The 27,150-nt window shown below is 39.7% G+C and overlaps 1 protein-coding gene across 1 annotated transcript; it reads left to right on the plus strand.

Annotated features, from left to right (window-relative positions):
• The first annotated feature begins 10,406 nt into the window (after positions 1-10,406).
• LOC122919273 (coiled-coil domain-containing protein 22-like) lies at positions 10,407-12,533 on the plus strand. The gene is made up of 2 exons (XM_044268211.1): positions 10,407-12,091; positions 12,479-12,533. Exons 1-2 carry the CDS (start codon positions 10,407-10,409, stop codon positions 12,531-12,533), a joined length of 1,740 nt encoding a protein of 579 aa, XP_044124146.1.
• The last annotated feature ends 14,617 nt before the right edge of the window (positions 12,534-27,150 follow it).

Here is a 27,150-nt window from a genome sequence, read left to right on the forward strand (position 1 = left end):
TCTCACAGTTTCTCTAAGTCCAGGCTTGACTTAGCTGGACTTTCTGCTGAACATCTCACATAGCTGAAGTAAAGGTATTAGCTAGGGCTGGGGTCTCATCTCACAGTTAGGGCTTTCTTCCAACCTTATTTAGGTTGTTGGTAGAACGGTTTCTTGTGGCTATAGGACTGAGGTCCCAGGATTTTACTGATTCTGAAATGGGGGCTCACAGCTGAAGTGCTGTCAGCTCCCAGAGGTTGCCTACTGTTCTCTGCCATGTGGCGCTGGCCACAACGTAGTTGTTTGCTCCTTGAAGTCAGCAGTGAATGTCTCTGTTGTTTGAAATCTCTGACTACCTCATTCTGACTTTCAGACACAGATTTAAAACGCTCATGTGATTGGGTCAAACTCACCAGATCATCTCCATTTCACTAATTCAGAGTCAGTTGATTTGTGTTTTTAATTACCTATTCAAAATCCCTTCTGTCATGTAAGGTGACATAATCACTGGAGGGAAATCCCATCATATTCACATATCCTGCCCACTCTCAAGGGGAGGGAAATATACAAGGCACACATAAGAAGAGCAGGAATCTTAAGGGACATCCTAGAATTTGCCTACTACAGAAAAGTATAGGCTTCTACTTTTTTAAGACTTTTTTTTTTTAACCAGTTTTAGGTTTACAAAATTGAAAGGGAGGTACAGATTCCTCATTATGCCATACCCCTACACACGCACAGCCTCCCCTGGTATCAGCAGCATTCATCGGAATGGTACATTTTTTTTTTTTAAATGAAGAATGAACCTACATCAACACATTATAATCATCCAAAGTCCACAGTTTATATATGAGGGTTCATACTTATGAACTTATTTATTCTTATATACATTCTATGACTTTGGACAGGTAAAATGACATACACCTATCATTATAATGTCATAGAGAATATTTACAAATCCTCAGTGTTCTGCCTATTCCTATCTCCTCTGCTCGCATCCTGTTGTAAAGGACTGAAGAGAGGGGATATCCTTGCTCGTATCTGATCTTAGTGGGAATCTTCAAGTTTCTCACCATTAAGTATCATGTTAGCTAAAGGTTTTTATTAATGTTTTTTATGAAGTTGAGGCAGTGCCCATTTGTTCCTAGTTTACTGAGAGTTTGTTTGTTTGTTTGTTTATCATGAATGGGTGTTGGATTTTGCCAAATGCTTTTTCTGCATTTACTGATAAAATTATGTGATTTTTCTGTTGATGTGATGGATTGTATTAATTGACCATTGAATGTTGAACCCAGCCTTGCACACTTAGAACAAAACCCCCTTGATTATGGTATAAAATTCTTTCTATGCTTTTGGACTTTGCTAATGTTTTGCTAAGGAGGTGTGCATCTATGTTCATGAGAGATATTGGTATGTAGACTTATTTCCTTGTAATGTCTTTGCCTAGTTTTGGTATAAGGGTAAAGTTGTCCTTATCTAATGAGTTGGGTAGTATTCCCTTTGCTTCTATCCTTTAACAGAGATTGTAGAGAATGGCTTAATTTCTTCCTTAAATGTTTGATGGAATTCACCAGTGAAACCAGCAAGGTCTTGTGCTTTCTATTTCAGAAGTTATTGATTCAATATCTTGACTATCTATAGATCTATTCAAATTATTTATTTTCCCTGTTGTGAGTTTTAGCAGATTGTGTCTTTCAAGGAATTGATACATTTCATTTATGTTTCACATTTGTGGGCATACAGTTATTCATTATATTTCTTTTTATCTCTTAATGTCCAGAGAATCTGTAATTATGTACCCTCTTTCATTTCTGATATTATAATTTGTGTCCTTTCTCTTTTTCTCATAGTTGGCTTGGCTACTGGTGTATCAAAATATGGATCGTTTCAAAGACCAGCTTTTGGTTTTATCAATTTTCTCTGTTGATTTCCTGCTTTCAGTTTCATTGATTTCTGCTCTAATTATTCTTATTTCTTTTCTTCTGCTTATTTTGGATTTAAATTTTTTAACCTAGTTTCCTATGTGGAAACTATTAATTTTAAATTATGTCTCTTTTCTAATTAATGGATTTAGTGCTATAAATTTCCCTCTAAGCACTGCTTTTGCAGCATACCACAAGTTTTGATTATTTATTTATTTATTTATTTTTAAAGATTTTATTTAACTATTTGAGACAGAGAATAAGCAGGAGTGGGGGCAGAAGAGGCAGAGGGAGAGGGACAAACAGACTGAGCAGGGAGCCTGATGTGGAGATCAATCCAGGACCCCAAGATCATGACCTGAGCCAAAGACAGATACTTAACTAACTGAACCACCCAGGTACCCCAGATAATTTATGTTTTCATTTTCATTTGGTTCAAATTATTTTAAAATTTCTCTTGAGATTTCTTCTTTGACTCATTTTATTTGGAAATATGTTAATATCTGTCTATTTTTAGATTTTCCACCTTTCTATTACTGATTTTTTACATTGTTGGTGGGAATGCAAGTTGGTGCAGCCACTTTGGAAAACAGTGTGGAGATTCCTTAAGGAATTAAAAATAGAGCTACCCTATGACCCTGCAATTGCACTACTGGGTATTAACCCCAAAGATACAGATGCTGTGAAATGAAGGGCCATCTGTACCCCAATGTTCATAGCAGCAATGGCCACAGTCGCCAAACTGTGGAAAGAACCAAGATGCCCTCAACGGATGAATGGATAAAGAAAATATGGTCCATATATATGGACCATATATATGGAGTATTATGCCTTCATCAGAAAAGATGAATACCCAACTTTTGTATCAACATGGACGGGACTAGAGGAGATTATGCTGAGTGAAATAAGTCAAGCAGAGAGAGTCAATTATATAGTTTCACTTACTTGTGGAGCATAAGGAATAACACGGAAGACATTGGGAAATGGAGAGAAGAAGTGAGTGGGGGAAATTGGAGGGAGAGACAAACCATGAGAGACTGTGGACTCTGAGAAACAAACTGAGGGTTTTGGAGGGGAGGGTGATGAGGGGTTGGGTGAGCCTGGTGGTGGGTATTATGGAGGGTACATATTGCATGGAGAACTGGGTGTAGTGCATAAACAATGAATTTTGGAACACTGAAAAAAAAACAGAAGTCTTTTTATTCCTTCTCAAAGCATCATTTTCTTATTAATGTGAAGAAAAAAAATTTTTTCAATGTGAGTTGAACTTCTCTACTCTGCTCTATAAGGAGTATGTAACCACTCAGCAGGGAGACAGGCGTTAGAAGCTTAGAACGACGAGGTCAAGTGCAGTTCACTTGCTCCCTGACTGAGATTCTATGCCGCTGTGACCCTCTGAAGGCTTGGGAGCCTTTTCTCCTATAGTACTGCTCAGATGTTCAGCATGAGCTAATGAGAAGAAAGGCACGGAGAACATGAAGGGGCTTTTGATTTCTTCCATCTGTACAGGGATTTGCCAACTTGGATCCTTCTCCCAAGGTTATAAAATAAATTCTAGGTGATCATTTTCTGTGTTAAAGTTTCAAGTCTATTTGTTCTGTGAATCTACCTCATTCATGGCCTCCCTCTCTTATTTTGCCTGAATTTTTGTAGAGAAATTATAGCATCAGGAAGTCCTGAACACTTGAGGAGACATCAAGCTGTCAGAGTCACGAGAAGCTCTAGAAAGCTTATCTGGAGTCTCTTGATGAAGGTAGCGTTGAGAGAATTACAAGAGGGTAGTTGGACTGGGAAATTACTTAACCTTCTGACATTATCTTTATGCCTTTCAAAAGAGCTGGCGAATTCACCTAGCATTTGTTCAGCTGATCTGTCCTGTCCAAAAATCACCATCTTCTCCACTTAGAGACAAAAGGCATCTCCCTTTATAGCTTTTTCTGACAATTTCCTGTCAGACATTTGCAAAGCTAGTCAGACACGCAGACAGGAGCCTTTGACAGAACAAGGGTGACATTTCAAAGAAAGAACGATGATAGGTTGCCTAACAGCACACTCCAGAAATAAGCGCCTTTGAAAGGTACAGTGGAAGTTTCCAAGCACCAGACTGGTATTTCACCATGTAGCGCTATCCATTGAGTCCTTTCAAGTAGCTCAACATGAGTTAAATTATGTAGAAGTTCCAAATGCCAAATCACAGAAAGGTGAATTTAAAATTTCTATTTTACAGCTCTGAATTAGTGTGGACACTCCCCATCAAGAAAGACATTTGTTTCACTTGAGTCCTTGGCACAAATATTGCTCTTTTATGAACAAATTGCAGCTAGAAAAATGATACTCCCCACAAGTAGAAGGAAGGTACTGCTTTTACATTCTCAATAACTAAATGAATATGTATTTTTGATAGCTGCTTTAGAAATGTCTTCCTTGCAGAGTGTTAGAAACTATAGTTACCACTATTTGAAAGTAGGCCCTAAGTACTGAGAAATAGCTTGCCCTTTCCATAATATAGAATTGAACAGGAAAGTAAGATGCTGTTAGTGGCTAGATTGCCAGCTTCGAAGGTATGCAATAGCGTGATTGAATTCGGTGAGGGCAGAGACAGCTCTTTGGGCTGTTTTCTTCACACTAGTATAGAGTTTAATTCTCATAGATGGGCTCCCACATGATGTTGGCATATCCATTCTGAAGGGGTTTGGTTCCAGGAGCATTGCAATACTACTTCCTGCCTGACTTGAATGTGCACACGCGCGCGCGCGCGCACACACACACACACACACACACAGTGAGCAGATCTCACCTTCATTTCCTCTCAATGAAGAGTCAGAAATTTGGGGTTTAATTCCAGGTTGAATCAAATCATAATCTTTAGAAAATTTTCAACTTCCCTGGGATTCAGTTCTTTAACCAGAAAAATAGAGAAAAGTCAATCAATCCACCATCTCATCATGTAACTCTTGTACTACGATATCTGCCTTTCTCAAAGATTAAGCTAAAGGGGTGATTTATTGCCAAAAATCCTGCAAGATCAGGTCCCATGTTATTCTTACTACACATATCTCCACTTACACTATCCCTTACTTCTTCTGTTCCAAACACAGATGCCTTCTTGTTATTTCAAATATGCCTCATACATTCTCCCTACCAGGATTTTGTTCTCACTGGCATGCTCGGGTCCCAACCATTCATTCTCCAAGGGCCCCTGCCCTTCAGCCTACTTGAAATCTCAGCTCTGTCTTTCCCTAGCACTCTCCCTCTGCATTCCTTGCTTACACATCTGACATACTATATATTACACATTACACATTTTGCTTATTTCCCTACACACACACACACACACACACACACAAATATGAAAAAAATCACAAAGATTTTTCTTTCATTATTCACAATTTTATCTATTGACACACAGTAGATGTTCCATAAATATTTTTAATGAACATATAGTAAGCATTTTTATGGATTTTGGAGATTTCTTACTTAATTCTTACTCTACCAGGAAAAGATAATTTTAATCCCCATTTTATGGATGACGAAAATGAGGTTTAAAAGCATTCAGGACACGTAGAGCCCAAGGCCCCACAGTTAGCATGTGGTCAGTTAGGACATACTCTTGAGTTCCTTGTGATTTCAGATCCGTTTTCTTTTTGTTATACCATCCTGCCTCTTTCTACCTCAAGAGACTGCTGTGAGAATTTAGTTTAAAATTATTCGAAGTCTTTAAAAACTGCCATGTCCCATTTTCAAGAAAGGCATGCTAAACACTTCATTTGTATCTGTTTTTTGATGAGAACACAAGCCAGTGCTCTTTTTTAGAATCCGTTTTTTCCTCCACATTAGTTTTTGACAAGCATGAGCTCAAATATACTCCTCATGTCCACTGAATGATTTGGAGCAAGCCCAAAGTGCTATGGAATGAGAGAAGGGAAAAGTCTATGGTGGATGGGAAGAGAAGATGAGGAGCCATATGATAATAAAAGTTCTGTCTTCTTCTTCCTTTTTTTTTCCTTCAAAAAGTATCAGTTACCATCCCCAGTAGCTGCCATCATCTTAGTTCATCAGCTTAGTTCATCAGATAAGCTTCTGCTTATCTCTGGCAGAGCCTCAGTGAGGGTAAGCATACACTATGTTTCACAACATTGCCCATGGGAGAAGCCATATCCCCCCTCCCCCAACACACGCACCTGTCCCTTAGCCTTAGTGCCTGAATTTGCTGCTTTTGTCAGCTTGTGCCCTCCTCACAATTCTGTCTCATGTTAACACCAGCTGAAACTCTGGGGAAATGCCTGTTACTTCTTGAGTGGAAAATACAGAAATATTCAACAGTCAATCATTCTGTCTATGGAGTATTCACTAATTATCTGTGGGATAAGGATGAGGGCCAGTCACCAGGAGCTGCAAGTAAAATAGCACACCTTACCGATCAGGAGCAGAATATATTTGGAATCTCCACACGGTTTTTCAAAATGGCTGCACCAACTTGCATTCCCACCAACAGTGTACGAGAGTTCCCCTTTCTCCACATCCTCTCCAACACTTGTTGTTTACTGTCTTGTTCATTTTGGCCATTCTAACTGGTGTAAGGTGGTAACTCAATGTGGTTTTGATTTGAATGTCCCTGATGGCTAATGATGATGAACATTTTTTCATGTGTCTGTTAGCCATTTGTATGTCTTCATTGGAGAAGTGTCTGTTCATGTCACAACGATTTACCTTCTCACGTGAGAGGTGTTTTAATAGAGGGCAACTAAGTTGGACAGTGCTCTTCCAGCTTCTGTTTATGTGCAGTCTGCCTATGTTTCTAGCTCATGCCAACCTTGAACAAAGAATTTTTCACCTCTTCTTTGGTTTTCCCCAAGGAAATTCATTGAAACATCTGAATAAGAAATGTTGACTTTATCAGGGATTTCACAGAGGAAGTGAATGAAAGGTCTCCATTATGTAGTATTCTGCTGACCATGCAAAGACCCAGAGTAGTCAATACTGTTTCCAGTCTCTTTGACCCTACCACTTCTGATGGGGTGGGAGTTCTCGCTCATATAGACCCAAGTCCCAAACCTTGCTGACTCAAGTCTAGATGTTCAATAATACTTATGGAGATTATTATTTTTTTTTTTTTACTGTGGTAAATTACTGGGTAAATTATTATTTCCTATTGTGGTAAATATACATAACATATAACTTACTATCATAACCACTTTGAGGTGTACCATTCAGTGGTACTAAGTACATTCATGCTGTTGTACACTCATCACCACCATCGATCTCCGGAACTCTCTTCATTTTACAAAACTGAACTCTGCACCTATCAAGCAATAACTCCTAATAATGCCTCCTACTCCGAAACCCTAGCAACAACTACTATCTTTTCTTTCTTCTTTCTTTTTTAATCTTCCCTTTTCCTCCACACCCCAGCCACAGAAAACCACTGCTCTAATCTGTGTTGCTATGAATTCAGCTTTGTTTAATTCTACATATATAAGTAAGATGCAATATTTGTCTTTCAGTGTCTGGTTTACTTCGCTTTGTATAATGTCCTCCAAGTTCATTTAGGTTGTCACAAATGTTAGGATTTTATTCATCTATCAATGGATACTTAGGTTGTTTCCATATATTGGCTATTGTGAATAATGATACAATAAACAAGGGAGTGAAAATATCTCTTCATGGTAGTGATTTCCTTCCCTTTGGATATTCATCTAGAAGTTGGATTGTTGAATCATTGGTAGTTCTATGTTTAATTTTTTGTGAAACTACATACTGTTTTCCATAATGGCTGATACAATTTATGATTGAGTAAATGAATGAATGAAAAAGTGATTAAAATATGAAAGTAATGGTTTAAGCAAATCAGCTTTTCTAGATTTCTTTAACTATGACTCATCAAAAAGACATCAAAAAGCTATAAGTAAAGCATTTTTAAATTATTGAAGGAATCCTATACTGAATTATTGAAAATTAAAAAACGAAGAATACTTTTGTAAAAAATCAATAGCTAATTAACAGAGTTGGGACACCTTAATCACCTTTTGTAAATTTGGATTTTCTTGTATTGGGTTTATTCAAAGTTAAATTAATATGCATATAATTCATGGGCTCACACCTCTCTTTTTATTTTTTTAGTTTGGAAATTCAGGTTTACAAAGCAAGACCATATTTCCCTGTAAACCTCCAGAAAGTGAAAGCTGCCAATATCTAACTGAAATATTCAGGGGGAAAAGAGCCAAAATGTCACATGGGTGAGAAATAACTTTCAATGTCCTATCAAAGGAACTCTTCAAGTTATGTATTGATCCCAACAGAAGGAAAATATGCCTAGAAATTTAATTTGACATTTATAATCAATAGCACTCAGATGTCACTGGAGTAGAGGGTAGAAAAAAGATGACTTTAAAATTACAGTCTTGAATTTATAATTACAATAATGAATAAAAGTAAATTTATTGAATTAGCATTTCCAGAGTCTAGAGAAAAATCAGTGTACCGAAGCATATTGCTGAAGAAATGGAGAGGCAGGATTTTGTTTTTTCACTTCGGTAACTCATCTATGCCTTCTTTCTATCCCATCATTTGGGTCTTCTTGTTTCACTTTTTTGACGTTTGAGGTGTGCCTACAAACTAGTGCACACTAAGCTAGTGCAAAGATTGGGCCATTAAAGAACGTCTATAAGCATGAAACTTTTCCTTTATTCACTATCTTATTATTATCCAAAAGTCCTAGAGAGAATGCACTTTGCGCTCTGGAGGAGGAATGCTTTGGTGGAAAAAGAAAAAGCTTTGCAATTAGTAGGTGCTTACAGATCTATACTGAATCAGCCAGGAGTCACTGGCATCAGTAGTGTGTACATAAAAAGGCCATCCATATAGTCACAGTAAACACAAACTGGAAATAACAAATAGAATTATATTCTTAAAACAGGAAGGCTGTGATTGCACAGTTTATATTGTAATCATAAGTCCTTTGAGGCTTCTTCCTGAACGTGGTGAGTTCTTCCTTTTCTTCTTGGCACTTTCTCTTCTATTTCTACACCATTTCCTTAATGACTTCTCTGGTCTCAGAGCACTAAGTGCCATCCCTTTGCCAATGTGCAAAGTTACATCTCTGACCATGAACTCTGTCTTTAACTATAACCATTTCTTTCCTCCTGGCTACCCAATGCATATATTTTGATGTTTAATAGGTACCTCATACTCGACATGCCTCCAATCAAAGTCTGTGATTTCCCCTTCTCCAAAGATGCTCCTCTCCTAGTCTTTATTTCTGCAAATGGGAATGTCATCCGTAAGAAGGAATCATCTTGTGACTCGTCTATTTTGTCACAATTCATATGCAATCTACAGTGAATCCTTGTCATCAAAATATATACATTTGAATCTAGCCAATTCTAACCCTGGTCACCTGCCTGAAACCTTCATCTTTCACTTGGATTTTTGCACTGGCTGTCTAACTGGTCTTCCTGCTTAAGAGATGACCCTTACCTGTAGTCTATTCTCCACACAGTAAGAAGAATTGTCCTTTCAGACCACACCTTTCTTCACTCTGACCTCTGTGGTGTCCCCCAACTCATTCAGAGTAAAAGCCAGCTTCATACAGTGGCTCCCCTGCTACTTTACTCATCTCACCTCCTTCAACTCTCCCTCCTTCCCTTCCATTTTGGTCATCCTAATCTTCTTGATGTTTCTCGAATATGCCAAGCATAATGTTAAGAGATGTTTGATTGTGCTGTTGCCTCGCCAGTGATGCTCTCCCCGTAGATGATGATTTGGCTTTCTTTCTCAGTTCCTTCAGCTTTTTGCTCACATGTCGCTTAATCAGTAACGCCTAGCCCGACAACCCTACATGAAATGGCAGTTGCCCTCTCCTCACCCACCCCTGCTGACTCTGCATTCGCATCCTCATTCTTTGCTGTTTCTCCATGGTTTTGATCACAATCTGGTCTACTCTTCATTGGTCTGTTTTATGTACTACTATAATCTTCCCACAAGGAAGAAAACATTGCTATTGCTTATTTTTGTAGCTGTATTCTCAGTGTGTCAGACAATGCTTCAGTAAACATTTTGGGTGAATTAAGCGGATTCTAGTTATCATTCATTCCAAAGTGAAGCTGTATTTGCCACTTGGAGGAGTCTAGATCTCTAGATTACTCAGCAATGTCTTACACATGATTTCGATACTACAGGACAGTTATGCTCTGGGTTCCACCTTTGGGTTTGCATTTGCTAAGGTGGTATGAAAGAATTAAACATGGTTTTGCAGTTGTTCTACGACAGGCTATTAAAGGATTATTGAGTGAGATAACTTGCGTTTGTATACGGATAATTTGTTTCCTCGAATTCTCCGTGCTCTCTTTTAGCCAAAGTGGTTTGAGTTTGGTAAAATGACACTAGATCTTAGATATTCTAGGAAATATATCCTCACCTAAAAAATGTTTTTCAGGTTTCAACAGCTGTACCTCTCTTGCTCGGCCCTGCCCTAAACCCAGCTCCAGACCTGAACCAAGCTCCAGCATGGAGGAGGCAGACCAAATCCTCATCCATTCCCTGCGCCGGGCCGGCACAACAGTTCCTCCAGATGTGCAGACCCTGCGAGCCTTGACCGCTGAGTTGGCGGTAGAAACTGTAGTCTGCTGCCTGCGTGTGATCGACCCTGCCATGGGCTCTGGTCTCAGGCCCCTGCTGCCTCTGGCCATGTCCGACCGCTTCCGCCTGGCCATGAGCCTGGCTCAGGCCTGTAAGGACCTGGGCTACTCCTTGGAGCTTGGCAATCAGAACTTCCTCTATCCCAGTGAGCCTGATCTCCGGGACCTGCTTTTCTTCTTGGCTGAGCGTCTGCCCTCTGATGCCTCTGAGGATGCAGATCAGCCTGCTAGTGACTCAGCTATTCTTCTCCAGGCCATTGGGGGCCAAATCCGGGACCAGCTGGCCCTTCCCTGGGTCCCACCGCTCCTTCGCACTCCCAAGCTACAGCACCTCCAGGGTTCAGCCTCCCAGAAGCCTTTCTACACCACCAGGCTGGTCATGCCGGAGTTGAGTTCCAGCGGGGAACTCTGGGAGTTCCAGGCGAGTCCTCTGGTGCTACCAGTCCCCACCCAGGTGCCCCAGCCTGCAAGGAGGGTGGCCTCACTCCTCGAATGCCATGCCATCCAGCTTTGCCAGCACGTGGGTGGGAACCGCCCTGGGGATGAGGACTGGGTCCACCGGGCAAGCTGCCATCCCACCCAGGAAGATCCATGGGCTCAGAGGCAACGGCTACAGAATTACCTGGCTGAGCATCTCTGCCAGACCTGGGGCCGACTAGGGGCTCCCCCACAAACCGGAGACCTGGGAGAGCTGCTGCATGCCTGGGGTGCTGGGGCCAGGGCTGGTGCTTCCAAGGCCTCCAACTTCACACACTCAGAGAAGTTCACCTTTCATCTGGATCCTGAGATACAGGCAGCCCAGGTGTCTGATGTGCCTGCCACCTCCCAGTGGCCTGAACAGGAAATGAAGGCGGCTCAAGAGCAGGAGCTGGAGTTTCTCCGAGAGCAGCTAGAGGGAGTGAACCACAGCATTGAAGAGGTTGAAACCAACATGAAGACCCTGGGAATCAGCTTCATGCGGGTGGAAACCGAGCATCACCAGAATAAGCTCAGCACCGCGGAGCGTGAGCAGGCACTGCACTTGAAGAGCCAGGCAGTGGAACTGCTGCCTGGAGGGGCTGCCAACCTTGCCAAGCTGCAGTTCATGGTGGAGAGTACTGTCCAGTGGGTCTTCTACTTGGTGGGTCAGTGGGAAAAGCACCGGGTCCCGCTCCTGACTGAGTACCGCCACCTCCGAAAGCTTCAGGATTGCAGAGAGTTGGAATCTTCTCGACGGCTGGCAGAGATCCAGGAGCTGCACCAGAGTGTTCGAGCAGCTGCCAGAGAGGCTCAAAGGAAGGAGGAAGTCTGTAAGCAGCTGGTGTCAGAACTGGAGACCCTGCCTAGAGATGTGTCCCGGCTTGCCTACACCCAGAGCATCTTGGAGATGGTGGGCAACATCCAGAAGCAGAAGGAAGAGATCACTAAGATCTTATCAGACACAAAGGAGCTTCAGAAGGAAATCAGCTCCCTGTCTGGGAAGCTGGATCGGACATTTACAGTGACTGATGAGCTTGTGTTCAAGGATGTCAAGAAGGATGATGCCGTTCGGAAGGCATACAAGTATCTAGCTGCCTTGCATGAGAACTGCAGCCAGCTCATCCAAACTGCTGAGGATAGAGGCACAATCATGTGGAAAGCTGGAGATCTTGAAGAGCAGATAGAGATAGAGATGGGGAAGAAGACCCTCAGCAACCTGGAGAAGATCCGCGAGGACTACCAAGCCCTTCGCCAGGAGAATGCTGGCCTTTTGGGGTGGATCCCAGAGGTCTGAGGAGGCCCCCGCACCACTCTGCTCCTGTCCTTGGGCAGGAAGTTGGGACACTGGGGGCGATGGCCAAGCGCATGCCCTAGCTTTTCCCTCTTATTGGCTGCACAACTCCTCCTATAGCCTTGGCCCCAGACCTCTGCCCACCTGACCCAACCCTTATCTGGGGTGATTGTCCAGATTGTTGGAACTTGGCTGCAGTTTATTGGAGAGGTTACTAGGTTGTGGCCTTGGATCCCAAATAAATGAAGGGCTCTGTATGCGGTCAAAAAAATGCTTTTCAGAGGTGTCTGGGTGGCTCAGTCAGTTAAGCATTCAACTCTTAATCTCAGCTCAGGTCTTGATCTCAGGCTTGTGAGTTCAAGCCCCAGGTTGAGCTTCATGCTGGGCTTGGAGCCCACTTTAAAAAAACGTGTTTTTCAGGCAGGTATGTTGACATTGTTGGGAAAGTACCAACTAGTAATAGAAAGTACCTACTAGTAATAACTAGTAGCTATGCTTGGTATCTGCTTCCAGGTAAGTAGTAAGAGTAACAATCTGTGATGTCCTCTTGAGTTCAGCACTATACCCAGCACCATGCCAACTCTGTTACTGACAGATAGGTTTAGATGAGGTGACATCTGTCCCTTCTGGTCATATGCCACTTTGGTTCTGCTCCATCCAAGCCGCTAAAGGGATAGTGGACAGTATTATTTCAGGTCTTCTTCAGTGATGAATGAAAACACATAGAGACGCATATATGAGGGACACAACCATTGGCACATATGGAATGAATTTGGGGACAGATTTAACACATCAGTCCCACTAAGAATAAGTTATTTCAACATATAAATCTTTTTTAGTTCCAAAATAAATATTTTTTAGTTCCAGACCAAAGGAGTATTCTTTGACAAGGAAAGTATAGAATGGGAGTCAGATTATTTTGAAGGAACACTACATTAGAATCATAGAATCTTGTCCCTTACCTGGATGGCTTTATAGTTGGATGTTTTCCTATGTTTGCATCAGTCAGAGCCCCCACTGGCACTCTGTTCCAGGTATAATGGACCAAGAAGATGTAACATGTTCCGTACCTCCTTACTGACATTCCTGAAATTTTTTTGTACTTCTAAATGTAATTCAAATCCTGCCTTTTTCATAAAGCTTTCTCGATTACCCCTAAATTAACATTAATCCTTTGCCCCTTTGGACATTCATAACCCCCCCCAACACACACACACACTTCCATATCTATAAACTCTATCTGAATTTGCAAGACTCTGGACATTAGGGACTACTCATTCTTTCCATTTCCCACTCTGTAGGTAAGTCAAGTCCCTGGTGTCTTTAAACAATGACTATCAGTCTCTGCTTTAATCCCTTCTATCACCAGTCCTACTGGCCTGCTCTTTTGGTGTAGATTTGGCTCTCCACTGACAACAGCCAGGATCAGGCAAAATTTTCCTTATCCAGTATTTGAGCTGTATGAAGCAGGCTTTTGTTCGGGATGAGTTGTTAAAAGAAAAAAAAACAAAAAACAAAAAAAAAACAAATCCTAGCCTAACAATAATACAGTGATGGCCGACAAAAGATTTTTTTTCATAGAAAATTGAGGGAGAATATGTACTATAATTACCAGGAGCTCCAGGGAAGAACACGGTGGTAGAGATGGTGTTTCAAGCGATTAAGGGATTTTTTTAAAGTCATCTTTTCTTTTTCAGGATTTGGAACAGCTTAACTGCCATAAACAGGTTTCCTGGAGAAGTTTCTTGGGAAATGGCTACTGGGGTTTAAATCCCAAATGCTATCATTTAGGTGGATGCCCTTGTTCTGTGTTCCCATTGACCTGGGACACATGTTCTTCTAACATATACTGCACTTTGTTGTAATTATTGTTCAATGTGTATCTTCAATGCCAGACTGTGAATCTGGAGAGCCTAGTAATCAAGGTTGTCTTGTCAATCACTCAATTCCCAGGGCCAGCAATTACTTGCAGAGTGGATAAATGGCTGTGTGTGTTAACAGTGTGAAGTGGGTTAGCCGATACTTTGGGAATTGGTTCGTGTGGGTGTTTTTTTGTTTATTTTGTTTTGTTTTGTTTTGTTTTTAATGGCTGACCACCAAGATACATGCCCCAGAATAAAATTTATCAGAATTAGTTTCCCTTCTTCTATACAAAGTAGACATTTAAAACAGTACAATTTAAAAACTTGTTTTAGGGAATGCCTGGGTGGCTCAGTTGGTTGGATTACTGCTTTCGGCACAGGTCATGATCCCAGAGTCCCGGGATCGAGTCCCGCCTCGGGCTCCCAGCTCCACGGGGACTCTGCTTCTCCCTCTGACCTTCTCCTCGCTCATGCTCTGTCTCACTGCCTCTCTCTCAAATAAATAAATAAAATTAAAAAAATAAATAAAAACTTGTTTTATGACAACCCTGGATGTATTACAGTGGACAAAATAGTTTATCTGAAATTCTATCCAGAACTAAAATTATAAAGAACTGAAGCTTGGAAACAAGTTGCAGTGAGCATTGTACAAGGGGGAAATTATGTATACAATTAGACATTAATTACTTTCTTATTATCACTCTCCTAAAAACGAAATAGGGGATACAACAAATATATGTATAATGCTGATGTAAGTCATGGGCTTGGAAAACTCAACAGTGCAACAGAATAATGTAGTAAATGATTGATTGATAGATTGAATTGCTTGGAATAACCGCAAATAGGTAGGTGCTGATGGAGTAAACACCTGGAATTATTGCTTACCGTGGTGTGAATTGATTAAACAATTCACAATTCAATTGATTAAACAAATATTGATTGAATACTCATTAGGATAGCCGTAGTAACAAATGATTTACATCCATTAATTGATTTGATCTTCTCAGACATCTGATTAAGTATTTTTATTTTTCATTTCACAAATGAAGAAATTAAAGGTCAATTATGTTGAGTATTTTTTGAGAGATTACATAGCCAATAATTGGCAGAGCTGGAGTTTCTATTCAGCTAGAATTTTTCAAAAAAATCTAAGTGGTTTTAACCATATCATGATGGAAATAGAAGAAAGAAGAACCCAACTTTGTACAAAGACCAAAAGGAAGGACATGTCTGAGTAACAGAAAGATAATTTGGGGTAGCAAATAATAATGGGAAAGGGTGGCTATGGTTATTGAGGTATGCAAAGGAAGTTTGGAGACATAGCTGAAAGATATATGTGAGATACATTGGTTTATAAGCAGGGAAGGGGTGCTCTTTGAATTGTTCTGTAGATGATTCTGGCTGCAATGTAGCTATCCCGAGACCAGTGAGGAAGTGAGAGATGATGAAACAGCCAATGGTGGATAAGCCCATCAAACTCACCTCATCCAGACGAAGGCAGAGAGAATACACCAGTGACTTATGGGATTTCTCCAGAAGAATCATGGATCTTGATAAACCATGTGCGATTTTAAGGTCTTTCTCAATTTAAAGATTATAACTTTGAGGAGGAGACATATTAAGAGGAATTGAATAATTTCAGATACAAATCAGTTTGAAAAACAAGTGTTTTACAAACCATAATTAATATGCTAACAGCAAGGAAAAGAATGTTTTACAAATCACCTGACCTGAGGGGCATCTGTGTGGCTCAGATGGTTAAGTGGCTGCCTTTTGATTTCAGCTCAGGTCATGATCTCAGGATCCTGGGATCCAGTGTCACAGCAGGCTCCAGGCTTAGTGGGGAGCCTGCTTCTGGATTCTCTCTCCCTTTGCCCCTCCCCCTGCTAATGTGCTCTCTCTTTCTCTCTTAAATAAATAAGCTTAAAAAAAAAAAATCACCTTATCTGAGGTGCCTGGATGACTCCATTGGTTAAGCTCCAGCTCTTGGTTTCATGATCTCAAGATTTTGAGATCAAGCCCTGCATTGGGCTCTGAGCTGAGCATGGATCCTGCTTGGGATTCTCTCCCTCTGCTACTCCCCTCTGCTTACTTATTTCATTCTCTTTCTCTCTCTGTATCTTAAAAAAAAAAAAAAAAAAGAAAGAAAAAGAAAATAAAAGGGAAGAAGAAAAAAAGAATCACCTGAACAATATAAGTCGAAGTTTTTGTTATACAGTGTATACAGGACAAATTAAAATTTTCCTTCCTTCTTTCCTACTCCCACCACAAAAGTAAACAAAAGTGATGACTTCTGTTTTTCATCTTCTAGTTCCTTTTCTATGCAATTCTATGCCATATATATATATATATATATATATATTACTTTTAACAATTGCAAAGCATCCCATAGAATATATATTATAACTCTGTTAACCTTTTCTTTTCTTTTTTTTTTTTGAAGGATAATTAGGTTATTTCCATTGTCTTGCTATTACAAATAATGCTGCAATAAATATTATTGTGCCCTCATCTTTGTATTCATGTATTGATAAATGCATACAGAGACATTTTCTGATGAATTCCCACATGCATATTTCTTGGATAAAAAGGTATGTATACTTTAAATTTTGACAGATATAGACCAGTTACCTTCCCAGTTGACTTCAACTATTCATGTACCTAACCAATATATGAAAATGCCTCTATCTTCCTTCTTTTCAATTTACTTTTTCATTGTCTTTTAAAATGTGAACATGACACAGCATAGCAAATAAGTTGGGAATTAAAATGTCGTAGATGGCAAACATAGCACTGACTGTGTGTTCTACCCCTAGTCCAGCCTCCTGCCTTCGCTGATAGAGATGATTGAATTTAAATTTTGTGTTTATTATTTCCTTGTCCTTCAATTCCCTGTCCTTTAATTTTTTTATTTTAATTTTTATTTTTTAGAGATTTTATTTTATTTATTTGAGAGAGAGCAAGAATTGAGCATAAGCAAGGGGGAGAGAGAGAAGCAGGCTCCTAACTGAGCAGGGAGCCCAACATGGGGCTCCATCCCAGGACCCTGGGATCATGACCTGAGCCAAAGGCAGATGCTTAACCAACTAAGCCACCCAGGTGCCCCATTCCTGGCCTTTTTAAACTAATAGAGGGTGCCGCCTAATAGAGGGTGCCGCCTAATAGAGGGTACTGTCTGTTTTTGAATATAAGAAAACAGTGTCATACCACCTAGCCTGTACGAAGTATCAACTGACAGGAATGATGAAAGAAAGACATAGCAGTTACTGGGAATTTTAACACCTCTTTCAGAAATTAGGAAATTAAAGAGGCAGAAAAAGCAGCGATTTTGAACATTAAGAAATATTAATAATAATCTACATTCAATGAAGAGAAACAGTATTTTTTTAAGCACACACATTGACCCCTCCCCCCAAAAAAATTGGTCTTGTACTAGGACACAAAGATAGTTCCAATACATTTCAAAGAATGTTCTTGTAAAATCCAATGCATTTGGAAATAAAATAATTACTAAATTACTTTTGGGTTAAAAAGGAAATAAAAGTATTGAGAATGGATGATGATAAATATATTACAAGGCAAATTTGTGAGATAGTGAAAGCAGTACTTAATGAGAAATGTGAAGCCATAAATACATTTATCAAGAAAGAGGAAAAGTGGAGGTAAATTAACTAAGTACTCAATTCAGGAAGTTAGGGGAAAACGATCAAACTGAAATGGGCAAGAAGAAACAAGAAAATAATAGAGGGGGCGTCTATTATTAACCAACTGGGTGTCTCAGTTGGCTAAATATCTGACTCATGATTTTGGCTCAGGTCATGATCTCAGGGTTGTGAAATTGAGTCCCAAGTTGGGCTCCGTGCTCAGTGCAAGTTTGCTTAAGACTCTCTCCCTCTCCCGCTGCTCCCACCCCGCTCATGCTCCCTCCTTTCTCTCAAAAAGAAAAAAAAAAGAAAGAAAAGAATATAATAGAGAAAAGATTCAGTGAAATTTAGACAATAAATTAATAATAAAGAAATTAACAAATGGAAAGCTGATTCTTCAGAAGGATTATTAAAACACTTCTGTGAGGACTAACCCTTCTCCCCCAAATAATCCAGAGAGAGAGAGAGAGAGAGGGAATATGCAAATAAACACATAAACACAATGGAGAATGGAAAGGTAAAAATAGCTACAGAATAAAAATTTATTATTATTTTTTAATTTTTTAAATATTTTTATTTGAGAGCACAGGAGAGGAAGACAGAGCATGAGCTGGGGGCTAGGGGAAGAGTAGGGGGAGAGAGGGGAGCAAATAACCCCATTGAGCAGAGAGCCTGACTCAGACTCAATCCCAGGACTCTCCAGTCATGACCTGAGCCCAAGGCCGAAGCTTAACCAACTGAGCCACCGAGTTGTCCTGAGAATAAAAATTTAAAAGGAGGACATAACTACACGATTTTTAAAGGTGTTAGGAATCATCATAAGCAATGAATTTGAAATCCTGATGAAGTGGATAAATCCCTTTAAAAATATAGAAAATTCAAAAAAATAAAGCAACCAGAAAAATGATGTCGGGTTCATTCCCTAGAACAGCCTTTGTATTTTCCTATCATCTGGTTTACAACAGAGACTATCATTCCTTTGTTGAGTAAGATCATAAATGAGTGAGTGAATGAAGGTTGCCCAGATGCCTCCTGTGACACTGCAGGGCAGTCCAGCAGCCACGGCAAAGTCCTGTTTTGATGCTGAAATGCATAGGATGGGAATTGAGATGGCTGAGATAGGAACATTGTAGGCAGGAGGAGGAATGGTGTGGGGAGCAGGATGGCAAGAGCTCCAAGATTGAAGATCTTTTTAAAAACAGTCTTTGAGAAGAGGAAAATGTTCATGCAAACAAAATATTGTCCCTTTTCATGAACTGCCTTAATTTGGGGATAACCAAAGTGAGGTTTCCTTTTTGCCTTTTCATGCACTGCATCCTAAAGCCAATTTCCATGAAATTAGAAGAACAGATTTACTGAGAGCAAGGCAGCTTCTTTGGGGTAACTTTGAAGAGCCTGAGGGAAATCTGAATAAATAAGAAGCCTATATTTTTCTTCCCGTTGCTGAACGACAATTGGCTCTGGATGTACAAGTGAGCTTAGAAACAGAGAGATGCCGCTGTGGCCACATATTTCAGGAAATTGTTGAATAGGTTAAATATAAATTTCAGATCAAATTAAGGAAAACAACTTAGTGGAATGATAATGGTGTTAATGGCATTCTCCGTTGGTGCCATTTCAAGGTGCTTAACTCATGTTAGGAAGTGGGGTGTACCCACCAGGTATAGACCCTGTGCTTGTGGCCGTTCCCAGGGTCACAGCTGGCCCAGATCACCAAGAAGCTGTATGTGGGAGGGAAACTTGCTTTTGTAAGGAAAATATAGATTCTCCTCATCCCAGGTGTTTGTGTTCTAAAGACTTTGCTTTCCTGTTCACATAGTCAACACACCAGGAAATGTGAGACCTAATGACATCTGTGCTGGATTGACTCCTGGCTCCCACTGTTTTAATGCAAACTTTGTCTTCCTATCAGTCCCTCCTTTTTCTCCTTCAACCAAAATGCTCTTCAAGGGGCTACTTTCTTAATGCCCCAGCTCCACAGAAGTCTTGGAATTCAATTCTGTTCTCTTCAGCATCTGCCCCCTTTCTCCTGACTTCTCGCCATACACTAGGAAAAAAAAAAAATCTTTCAAAATTTTCTTAATATTTATGGTTTCAGAGGAGAGATGTATAAGGTTAAAGGCTCCAGGTTGGAAAAGAAAGTGTCTAAGATATCAAACATAAGTAAATCCTTAATTTATAAAAGATAAATTGCTGCTTTACATTCTGTGCCTTGTCTCTCAGCCATGACCAACTTTGTTTGTTTGTTTAGGAAAATTAGCGCACTCCACGGCAGTTTGCTTTATTGACCTTTCCCTTCCTCTTGATCTTGTAAAATCCTGAATTCTTTATGCCCCACTGGAACTCTAGTCAGGCAAATCTTTAATTCACTCTGCTTTAATTTTCCTACCTGGGCCAATTTTTAGTACATTCTACTCTATGAAGGACCGAACTTTTTAATTTTTTCCTTAAGCTCACCCTTGGCCTTTGGAACCTCTATGTTGCTGACATTAGGTAAAACACTTAAAAATCTGTAGATATGATGAATATTTGAAACAAACATAACAGATAAATGGTTATGTATTTATAACCATTATATAAAGCTCGATACATAAAAACTTCATGCAAATTGATTAGAATGTCACTAAGACCAAAAAGAGAAAATATATATAAATGTACAAAATCCAAAAGAAATAATGCAGATATCTGAAATATTTATCACATTCTAGTAACTGCAGAAATGCAAATGAAAATATTGAGATTAACCTTTTGCCTATAAATGAACAAAGAATAAAATAAATATTATTAATGTTGGAGGGCACTATGAAATGGTTGCTTTTGTAGACTATTTGAATATAAATTACACAAACATCTTAAGAATCTATTTAATAATGTTGGTAACATTAAAAATATGTATCCCTTTTAAATAGTTTTTCCCCTCTGAAGAGTTTATACTAAAGAAATAATGAGAAATGTTCAAAAAGACTAATGCATAATCACATTTATTTATAAGAGAAAAATAATTTTTTAAAGTAAATGCTGATAAATAATAGAATTATTTAATTAATGTCACTCCATAGAAAATGGAATATTATTCAACAACTGAAGATTTTGTTTACAAAGATCTTTAATTATGTGAGAAAGTTCTTATAATACTAAGTAAACAAGCTGGGTAGAATGACATTTAAAGTAAAATCTTAAATGTATCTGTCCTATGTCTCTGTAACTTCCATCTAACTTATATTTCCTCTAGGAAGCTTGTTCACTCTGTCTCTGGTTAAATATGGAGAGTTGATTTGTCCCTCCATCAAAAGAACAATTTTACCTCGATCTTGCTTCCTAATTTCTCAAGTATGAACCCAAGGTCTTAGTGCTACAAGTAATACTAGGTCTTCAATATCAGTCAGTCATCCAGTCAGTCAACAAATGTTTATTGGTCACAAGCAATGTGGGTTAAGTTCAAATATTTTTAGGTGCTAGTGAGTCACCATTAAAGAAGAGATTGAGAGAGAATCTGCTTTAAGGAATTTATGCAGATATCTGCTATGTGTATGAGGGGTAGGAGGCAGAGCAAGTGAAAGAATATTGAAAACCAAGAAGTCACTGGAAGATGATAGGCTAGAATAATAGTAATAAGGTAGAGCCCGGAAGCTGATGAGTGGTTTTACCAAGGTTGACTAAGAGAGGCCTCTGAGCAGGTGACATTGGATGTGAAATCTGATTAATGAGCAAAGGAAAGGACAAATGCAAAGACCTTGGAATGGCATGTTAGAGGAACAAAAAGAAGGTTAGTGTCGTTAATAAGGAAGGGGTAGTGGAGACAGGTGGGATTGGAGAACTGGACAAGGATAAATTCATGGACCATACTAAAAAGATTGTTTATTCATATTTTTTTAATAATTGGAAGCTATTAAAGGATTAATAGGAGTGAAGAAATATGATCAAATTTATTCTTAAGTTTATGCAAAGTAAGTTATTAAGACCATCCTGGGCATAATGGGGTAAATGGATTGTGTGAGGCAAGAAGGAGGGAGACCTGATAGCATCAGACTATCACAGTAATTCATGATAGAGATAAAAGTGTTTGAATTGAGATCATGTCATTGAAGATGGTGAAATAAAGTCATATTCAGACTATTTTGAAATCTACCCTATGGGACTTGGGACTCACTGATGAATTATATATGAAAGATGATGGAGAGAAAGGAATCCAGATTTTTGGCCTGAGCAACTAGGTTGTTAATTCACTGTGTAGGGATGCAGTTGGGGTAGATTTGGGAATTTGACAGAGTCCAATAAAGAGGAAGAAATTGATGTGGGAGAGAATAGGGTGATTCAGAAATGAATTCCTTTCTTGTACATTATGGAGACAGAAACCAGAGCTCCAGTGAAATCAGTTGTATAAAATATTAGTATGTGTACTTCTTTCATGGAAATGGTGAAAAGATAAAGTAACTCTCATCTACTTTAATCTAATTTCTCTAAAAGTCCATGGTGAAGTGATCAGCTGAGAATATGGGGGATATGGAGAGGAAGGGGGAGATTTGGGAGAACAGTATGAAATAAAACATCCGAGAGTATGCAAAATGAATTTAACCAGGAAAGTGAGGAAATGTTAGTGATGTTTCAGAACTGTAGCCAGAAACTTTAAGCCCTGTCACCATGGTTCTGTCATTTTATTTTTCCCTTGGGCAAAATTCAGTGGGCCATATGCAAATATGAAAGAAGCACATGTTTGGATTTAAATAAGATTGAAGTTCTATGAAGTAAGTAGAATGGAGAATAGAATGTGTCAGGAAGAAGGATTGGAGAGTTGGGGGTTTACTTATTATGGATTCTACACTGGGTTAGGAAGAAAGCGAGAAAGATAAATTATTGGAAAGTTAAAGTGGGGAGGGATCAACAGACAGAAGACCTCACCAAGAACATGAAATTGTTGGCATGGGAGGATTAAAGGAAATGAGTTGAAGGATAGGACATCATTGACTTTTAAACCAAGATTTTAATGGAGTGTAGTCATTGATGATCACTAGGATAAACTTTAACACTAGTGGGGTCAAGAACTATAAGATCATCTACATATATTTTAAGGTTTCTGAGAATACTGAAAATATGGTTGATAGGGAGACAGTGAACAGTATGCTGAAATTATAACTCAAGGAAGGGCAGTGACTAGGAGATCAGGCACTGAAAGTGAGAATAGTAATGGCAAAACCTGATGACATACACAATAAATGTGTTTTGAAGGAGAAAGTGGGAAAGGTGTTTGGAAACATTCTATGAAAAACATGGGGAACCCCTACCCCAATCCTAGGCCATCTTTCCCAACTGATGCCTTGGGATGGGAGAGGGTAGAAGTCATCTATACCTGGGATGTTGCAGGTGAAATGATATTGTTAGAGTAAGTCAGTTTCAGTTAGAGCAAAAAGCAAAAGACACTTAGAGAATGTATTTTGAGAATGAATATGGGGTGGGGGAGGGCTTGAGGAGAGACTCTGAATTCCAGAGATGCCGTGGAAGAGGTTGGGAAAGCAAGGAAGGATGAAAGGTACAGAAAAGGAAGACAGTGCACAAATGTGGGATCAGATGAAGAGGGTGATTCCCACTGGTACCTAAAATAAACAGGAATATGAAGCCAATGTCATTGGTCCTAGATGCCAGAGTCCTCAGGCTTGAACTCCATTTGAGAACCCAGTAATTTCAGTCTACGCAAGTTTAAATTGAAATAACTTTCATCAGGAAATTCTATTCCTACAATGTCACTTGCTCTTCCACTGGCATGGTGTGAGGAAGCTAATGGGGCTGGCTGGGGCATCAGGAATGCCAAGGCAAGTCATCATGAAGGAAACAAGTGACAGAATGGATTATCACACTGGAATCTGAAAACACCCAAATCAACAAAATTTAAAAAGCAAACAAGAAGCAAGTATAGGAAAACCAGACTGAGATCCCTAATATTGATGACTGGTATTTATTGGAAAGTTACTAGGGACAAGTATTTTACCAGTATGAGTTCATTTACTCTTCACACAAGCTTCAAAGGTTGACACTTAACCACATCTTACATATGCGAAAACAGAACTACGGAATGGTGAGCATTAGTAAAAGGCACCCAACTAAGAAGTACCTGTTAGGAAAGGAACACAGAGCTTGACTCCGAAACACAGTGCCTGTACCTCTCTGCTGGGCTACAACTGAAGGTGTGTGTACCCAGATACATGTTGCCCAAGCCAGGCTCTGAGAAATCATCCCCAATTTCAAGTTTTCCCTTAACAAGATGGTCACTAAGTACAATTGGTTCTGACCTTTTTTTTTTTTTTTAATTCTATTTATTTGTTTGACCAAAAAAGAGACAGTGAGAGAAGGAACACAAGCAGGAGGAGTGGGAGAGGGAGAAGCAGGCTCCCCACTGAGCAGGGAGCCCAATGCGGGGCTTGATCTCCAGATCCTGGAATTATGACCTGAGCTGAAGGCAGACACTTAATGACCCAGGCATCCCTGGTTCCGACTTTTACATGTCTTGTTCTGGTGACCTTTGTTCCATGCCCACTGCTCCCATCCTTCTCCAAGCCCTCTTTCACCAGAATTAGAGCAATTACTTCCTAAAATGTCTCCCTGTGTCTTGCCGTGGCCTCTCCAACTTAAGCTCCTTAGCAGAACTGAAAAGATCTTTCAAAAGCACAACTTTATTATATCCCTTTCCGGCTTAAAGCCTTAGTATTGCTTTCCCTTGCCCTTGGGATAAAATCAACTCCACAGTGAAGTTTGAGAAGCATCCATGATTTCACCCCTGCTCACTTCTTCAGTTTATTTTCTCCCTGTCCTGTGAACTATGTACGTCACCCATACTGCACTTGTTTCAGTTCTTCAAAAGATGTGTGTTCCCCCGCAATCTTGGCTTTTCACAAGATGTTTCCTCTGCTTTCAGTATGTTATCTGCCACTCTCTCCCTCCCCCATTTGTCAAAATGTTTTCAGTTTCCAGTAACTGAAAAATCTAACTACGATGGCCACAATGAAATATGTATAATATCTTACTAAGAATTCCTAATGTTTTCAGGATTCAAAGAACCAGCTTTTTTCCACATTTTTATTTCACTCTATTTAGAGTGTTGGCTTTTAGCATTAAGTTTATTACTTCTGGGTCCAAGATAGTGGATGCAGATTGTGTTGAACATTATGATAAACCACCCAAATCCATTTTGATGAAAGCACCCATTGAGTCAGCCTTTAGAAGTGGTGTTAGGAGAATAGCCTTTAGCTGTCAGCTCCTTTGAGGATTGCCTTGGCTGCAGAGAGCCACAGTATACAAGTTACAGACCTTCCTGGGATGCGCTAACTACAATCTAGTATATTGCATATAGGGTATGATGACCTGGCTATCGTGCCCTACATTTTGAAGAACATTTCCAGATTCAAAATTTCTGGTTGCTAAGTCATTATATTCACCTTCTCACTCTATCCAATCCAGTTTTTGTCCCTTTTCTTTTATAGGTGTGATCTCAAGTGCATCATCCTGCATGCTAAACTCTGTCTGAGGATATATTTTGAAATGGCAATAATTGTTACCAGATGGTCAAGGACAGTAGCCAATGAGATGACATTTTTGAGCTGGATCCCTTGTTGCTAGGTAGCAAGGAGGATCCCCTTGATGGTGATGAGTGGATCATAGATAGTCCTTGCAAAAACTGGAGCTGCAAATGCTTTGACTTTCACCAGGGGTGAATTGGATTGGTATGTATCATAAGAAAAGGCACTAGTTGGTGTAATTTAACAAGCCTTTGAGAACTATGAAATAATAACTATAAGAACAATAGAACTGAGTAGTGAAATTGACCTCTGGAGAAAGGGAATAAAAAGCTGGGGGGTGGGTGGGGAAGCTGAGGGCAATTAATAGCCATGTGAAAACTAAGGGTGAAAGCTAAGGTGCCTTGGTGGTAATATACAAGGAAATATCTTACCTCCTCCAATGGCAGGGCCGAAAAGACTATGACAAGCTCAGGACTCCAAAAAGGGCTCCAAAAGCGTAACTCTTAACCCAAAGCAGGTCTCTCTAAAACTTTTCAAATTTATAGAACTCAATTTCCCAACTTCTTATCTCTTGTATGGGTCAGCAGCTGAAATCTCTTGCTCAGATTTTTCAGTGGCAAATCTGTTGCTTTCTTCTGGGCATCTTATAATCTTCCCTGAACATGTGCAGTTTAAGGGTCACCCAAGTTTTTGAGAAGGTCTTATAAACAGAATTGGGCACCCTCTCTGTAGCTCATGTGGAATACATGAGAGATTCTCTTCCCCTTTGATTTCTAGCCACCTGAAGCCAAAAAGACCAGGGTGTTCTGTTTGATATCTAACATCATCATGTGCTCTCAGGGGAAAATTTATAACATCATGGGCCTCACCCAGTGAGATTTCCTTCTTTCAGGACTGAATCTTCTCAAGTTTCTCCCTGCCTTTGACTTCTCCTGGCTGACTTTAAATAGCTGCTTTTTGTATTTCATCCAGAGTTTACAACTGCTCTCTGTGGGAGGGTTTGTTTCATACAAGCTACTCCAGAATCACTAAAAGGAGAACTTTCAACATTAGGTTTTTTGAATAAGGAAAAATTAGAGGACGCTCCCACACCATCCACCCACCATCGGCCCTGCCTTGCTAACTCCTTCTAAATTTTTGTATTTTAGCTAAAACATCCCCATCGACAAATGATCTTTCTTCCTTAACCTTCTAGAGAAAGCTAGGCTTTCCCATCTCTGATGTATGTTCCTGTAGCGCCTGACATACCCACTATCATAACACTCATGACAGTTAATTAAAATGACACATTTAATGTTGATTTCTTTAAATAAGCATCCATTCTCCAAGGACGACAATTATGTATCTCATGTTAATTGTTGCGTTACAAAGCCTATCACCTGGTAGACAAATGAAAAATATAATCAAATAAAAATGTGAATAAATGCAGATAGGAAAATTCACATAGCTGAGGACTGCAACAGGAACACAAGAAGAGAAAGGGTTCTGAGAGCCATAACTCTAAATGTTAACGCCTCTACCAAATGAATGAATTCACCTCAGTGGTCAATTCTTGAGCATCTCTCGCATTTTCTTACCCATGAGATCCTCAGAGGGTCCAGGACAAAGTCGATCTGGGTTGAGAGCAGGGTTAAAAACACACAGGGGCAGGGATCACTGATGATGGTGTCTGTGTTGGCTCTAGAAACATGAACCTTCTGTTTTGCAAGAGAGAAGCCATACATGACTTAAGAAGAGAGAGTCCAAAGGCTTTCCAATCAACTATCCTCCTGTCTCAGCTAACAAGGCAACCCATTCAGCCTGCCATATGCTTAAAACTCTAGATACATTGTAAACTTTTCATGCTTTG

This window comes from Neovison vison, chromosome 11 (assembly GCF_020171115.1).
Source record: "Neovison vison isolate M4711 chromosome 11, ASM_NN_V1, whole genome shotgun sequence".
NCBI lineage: Eukaryota > Metazoa > Chordata > Mammalia > Carnivora > Mustelidae > Neogale > Neogale vison.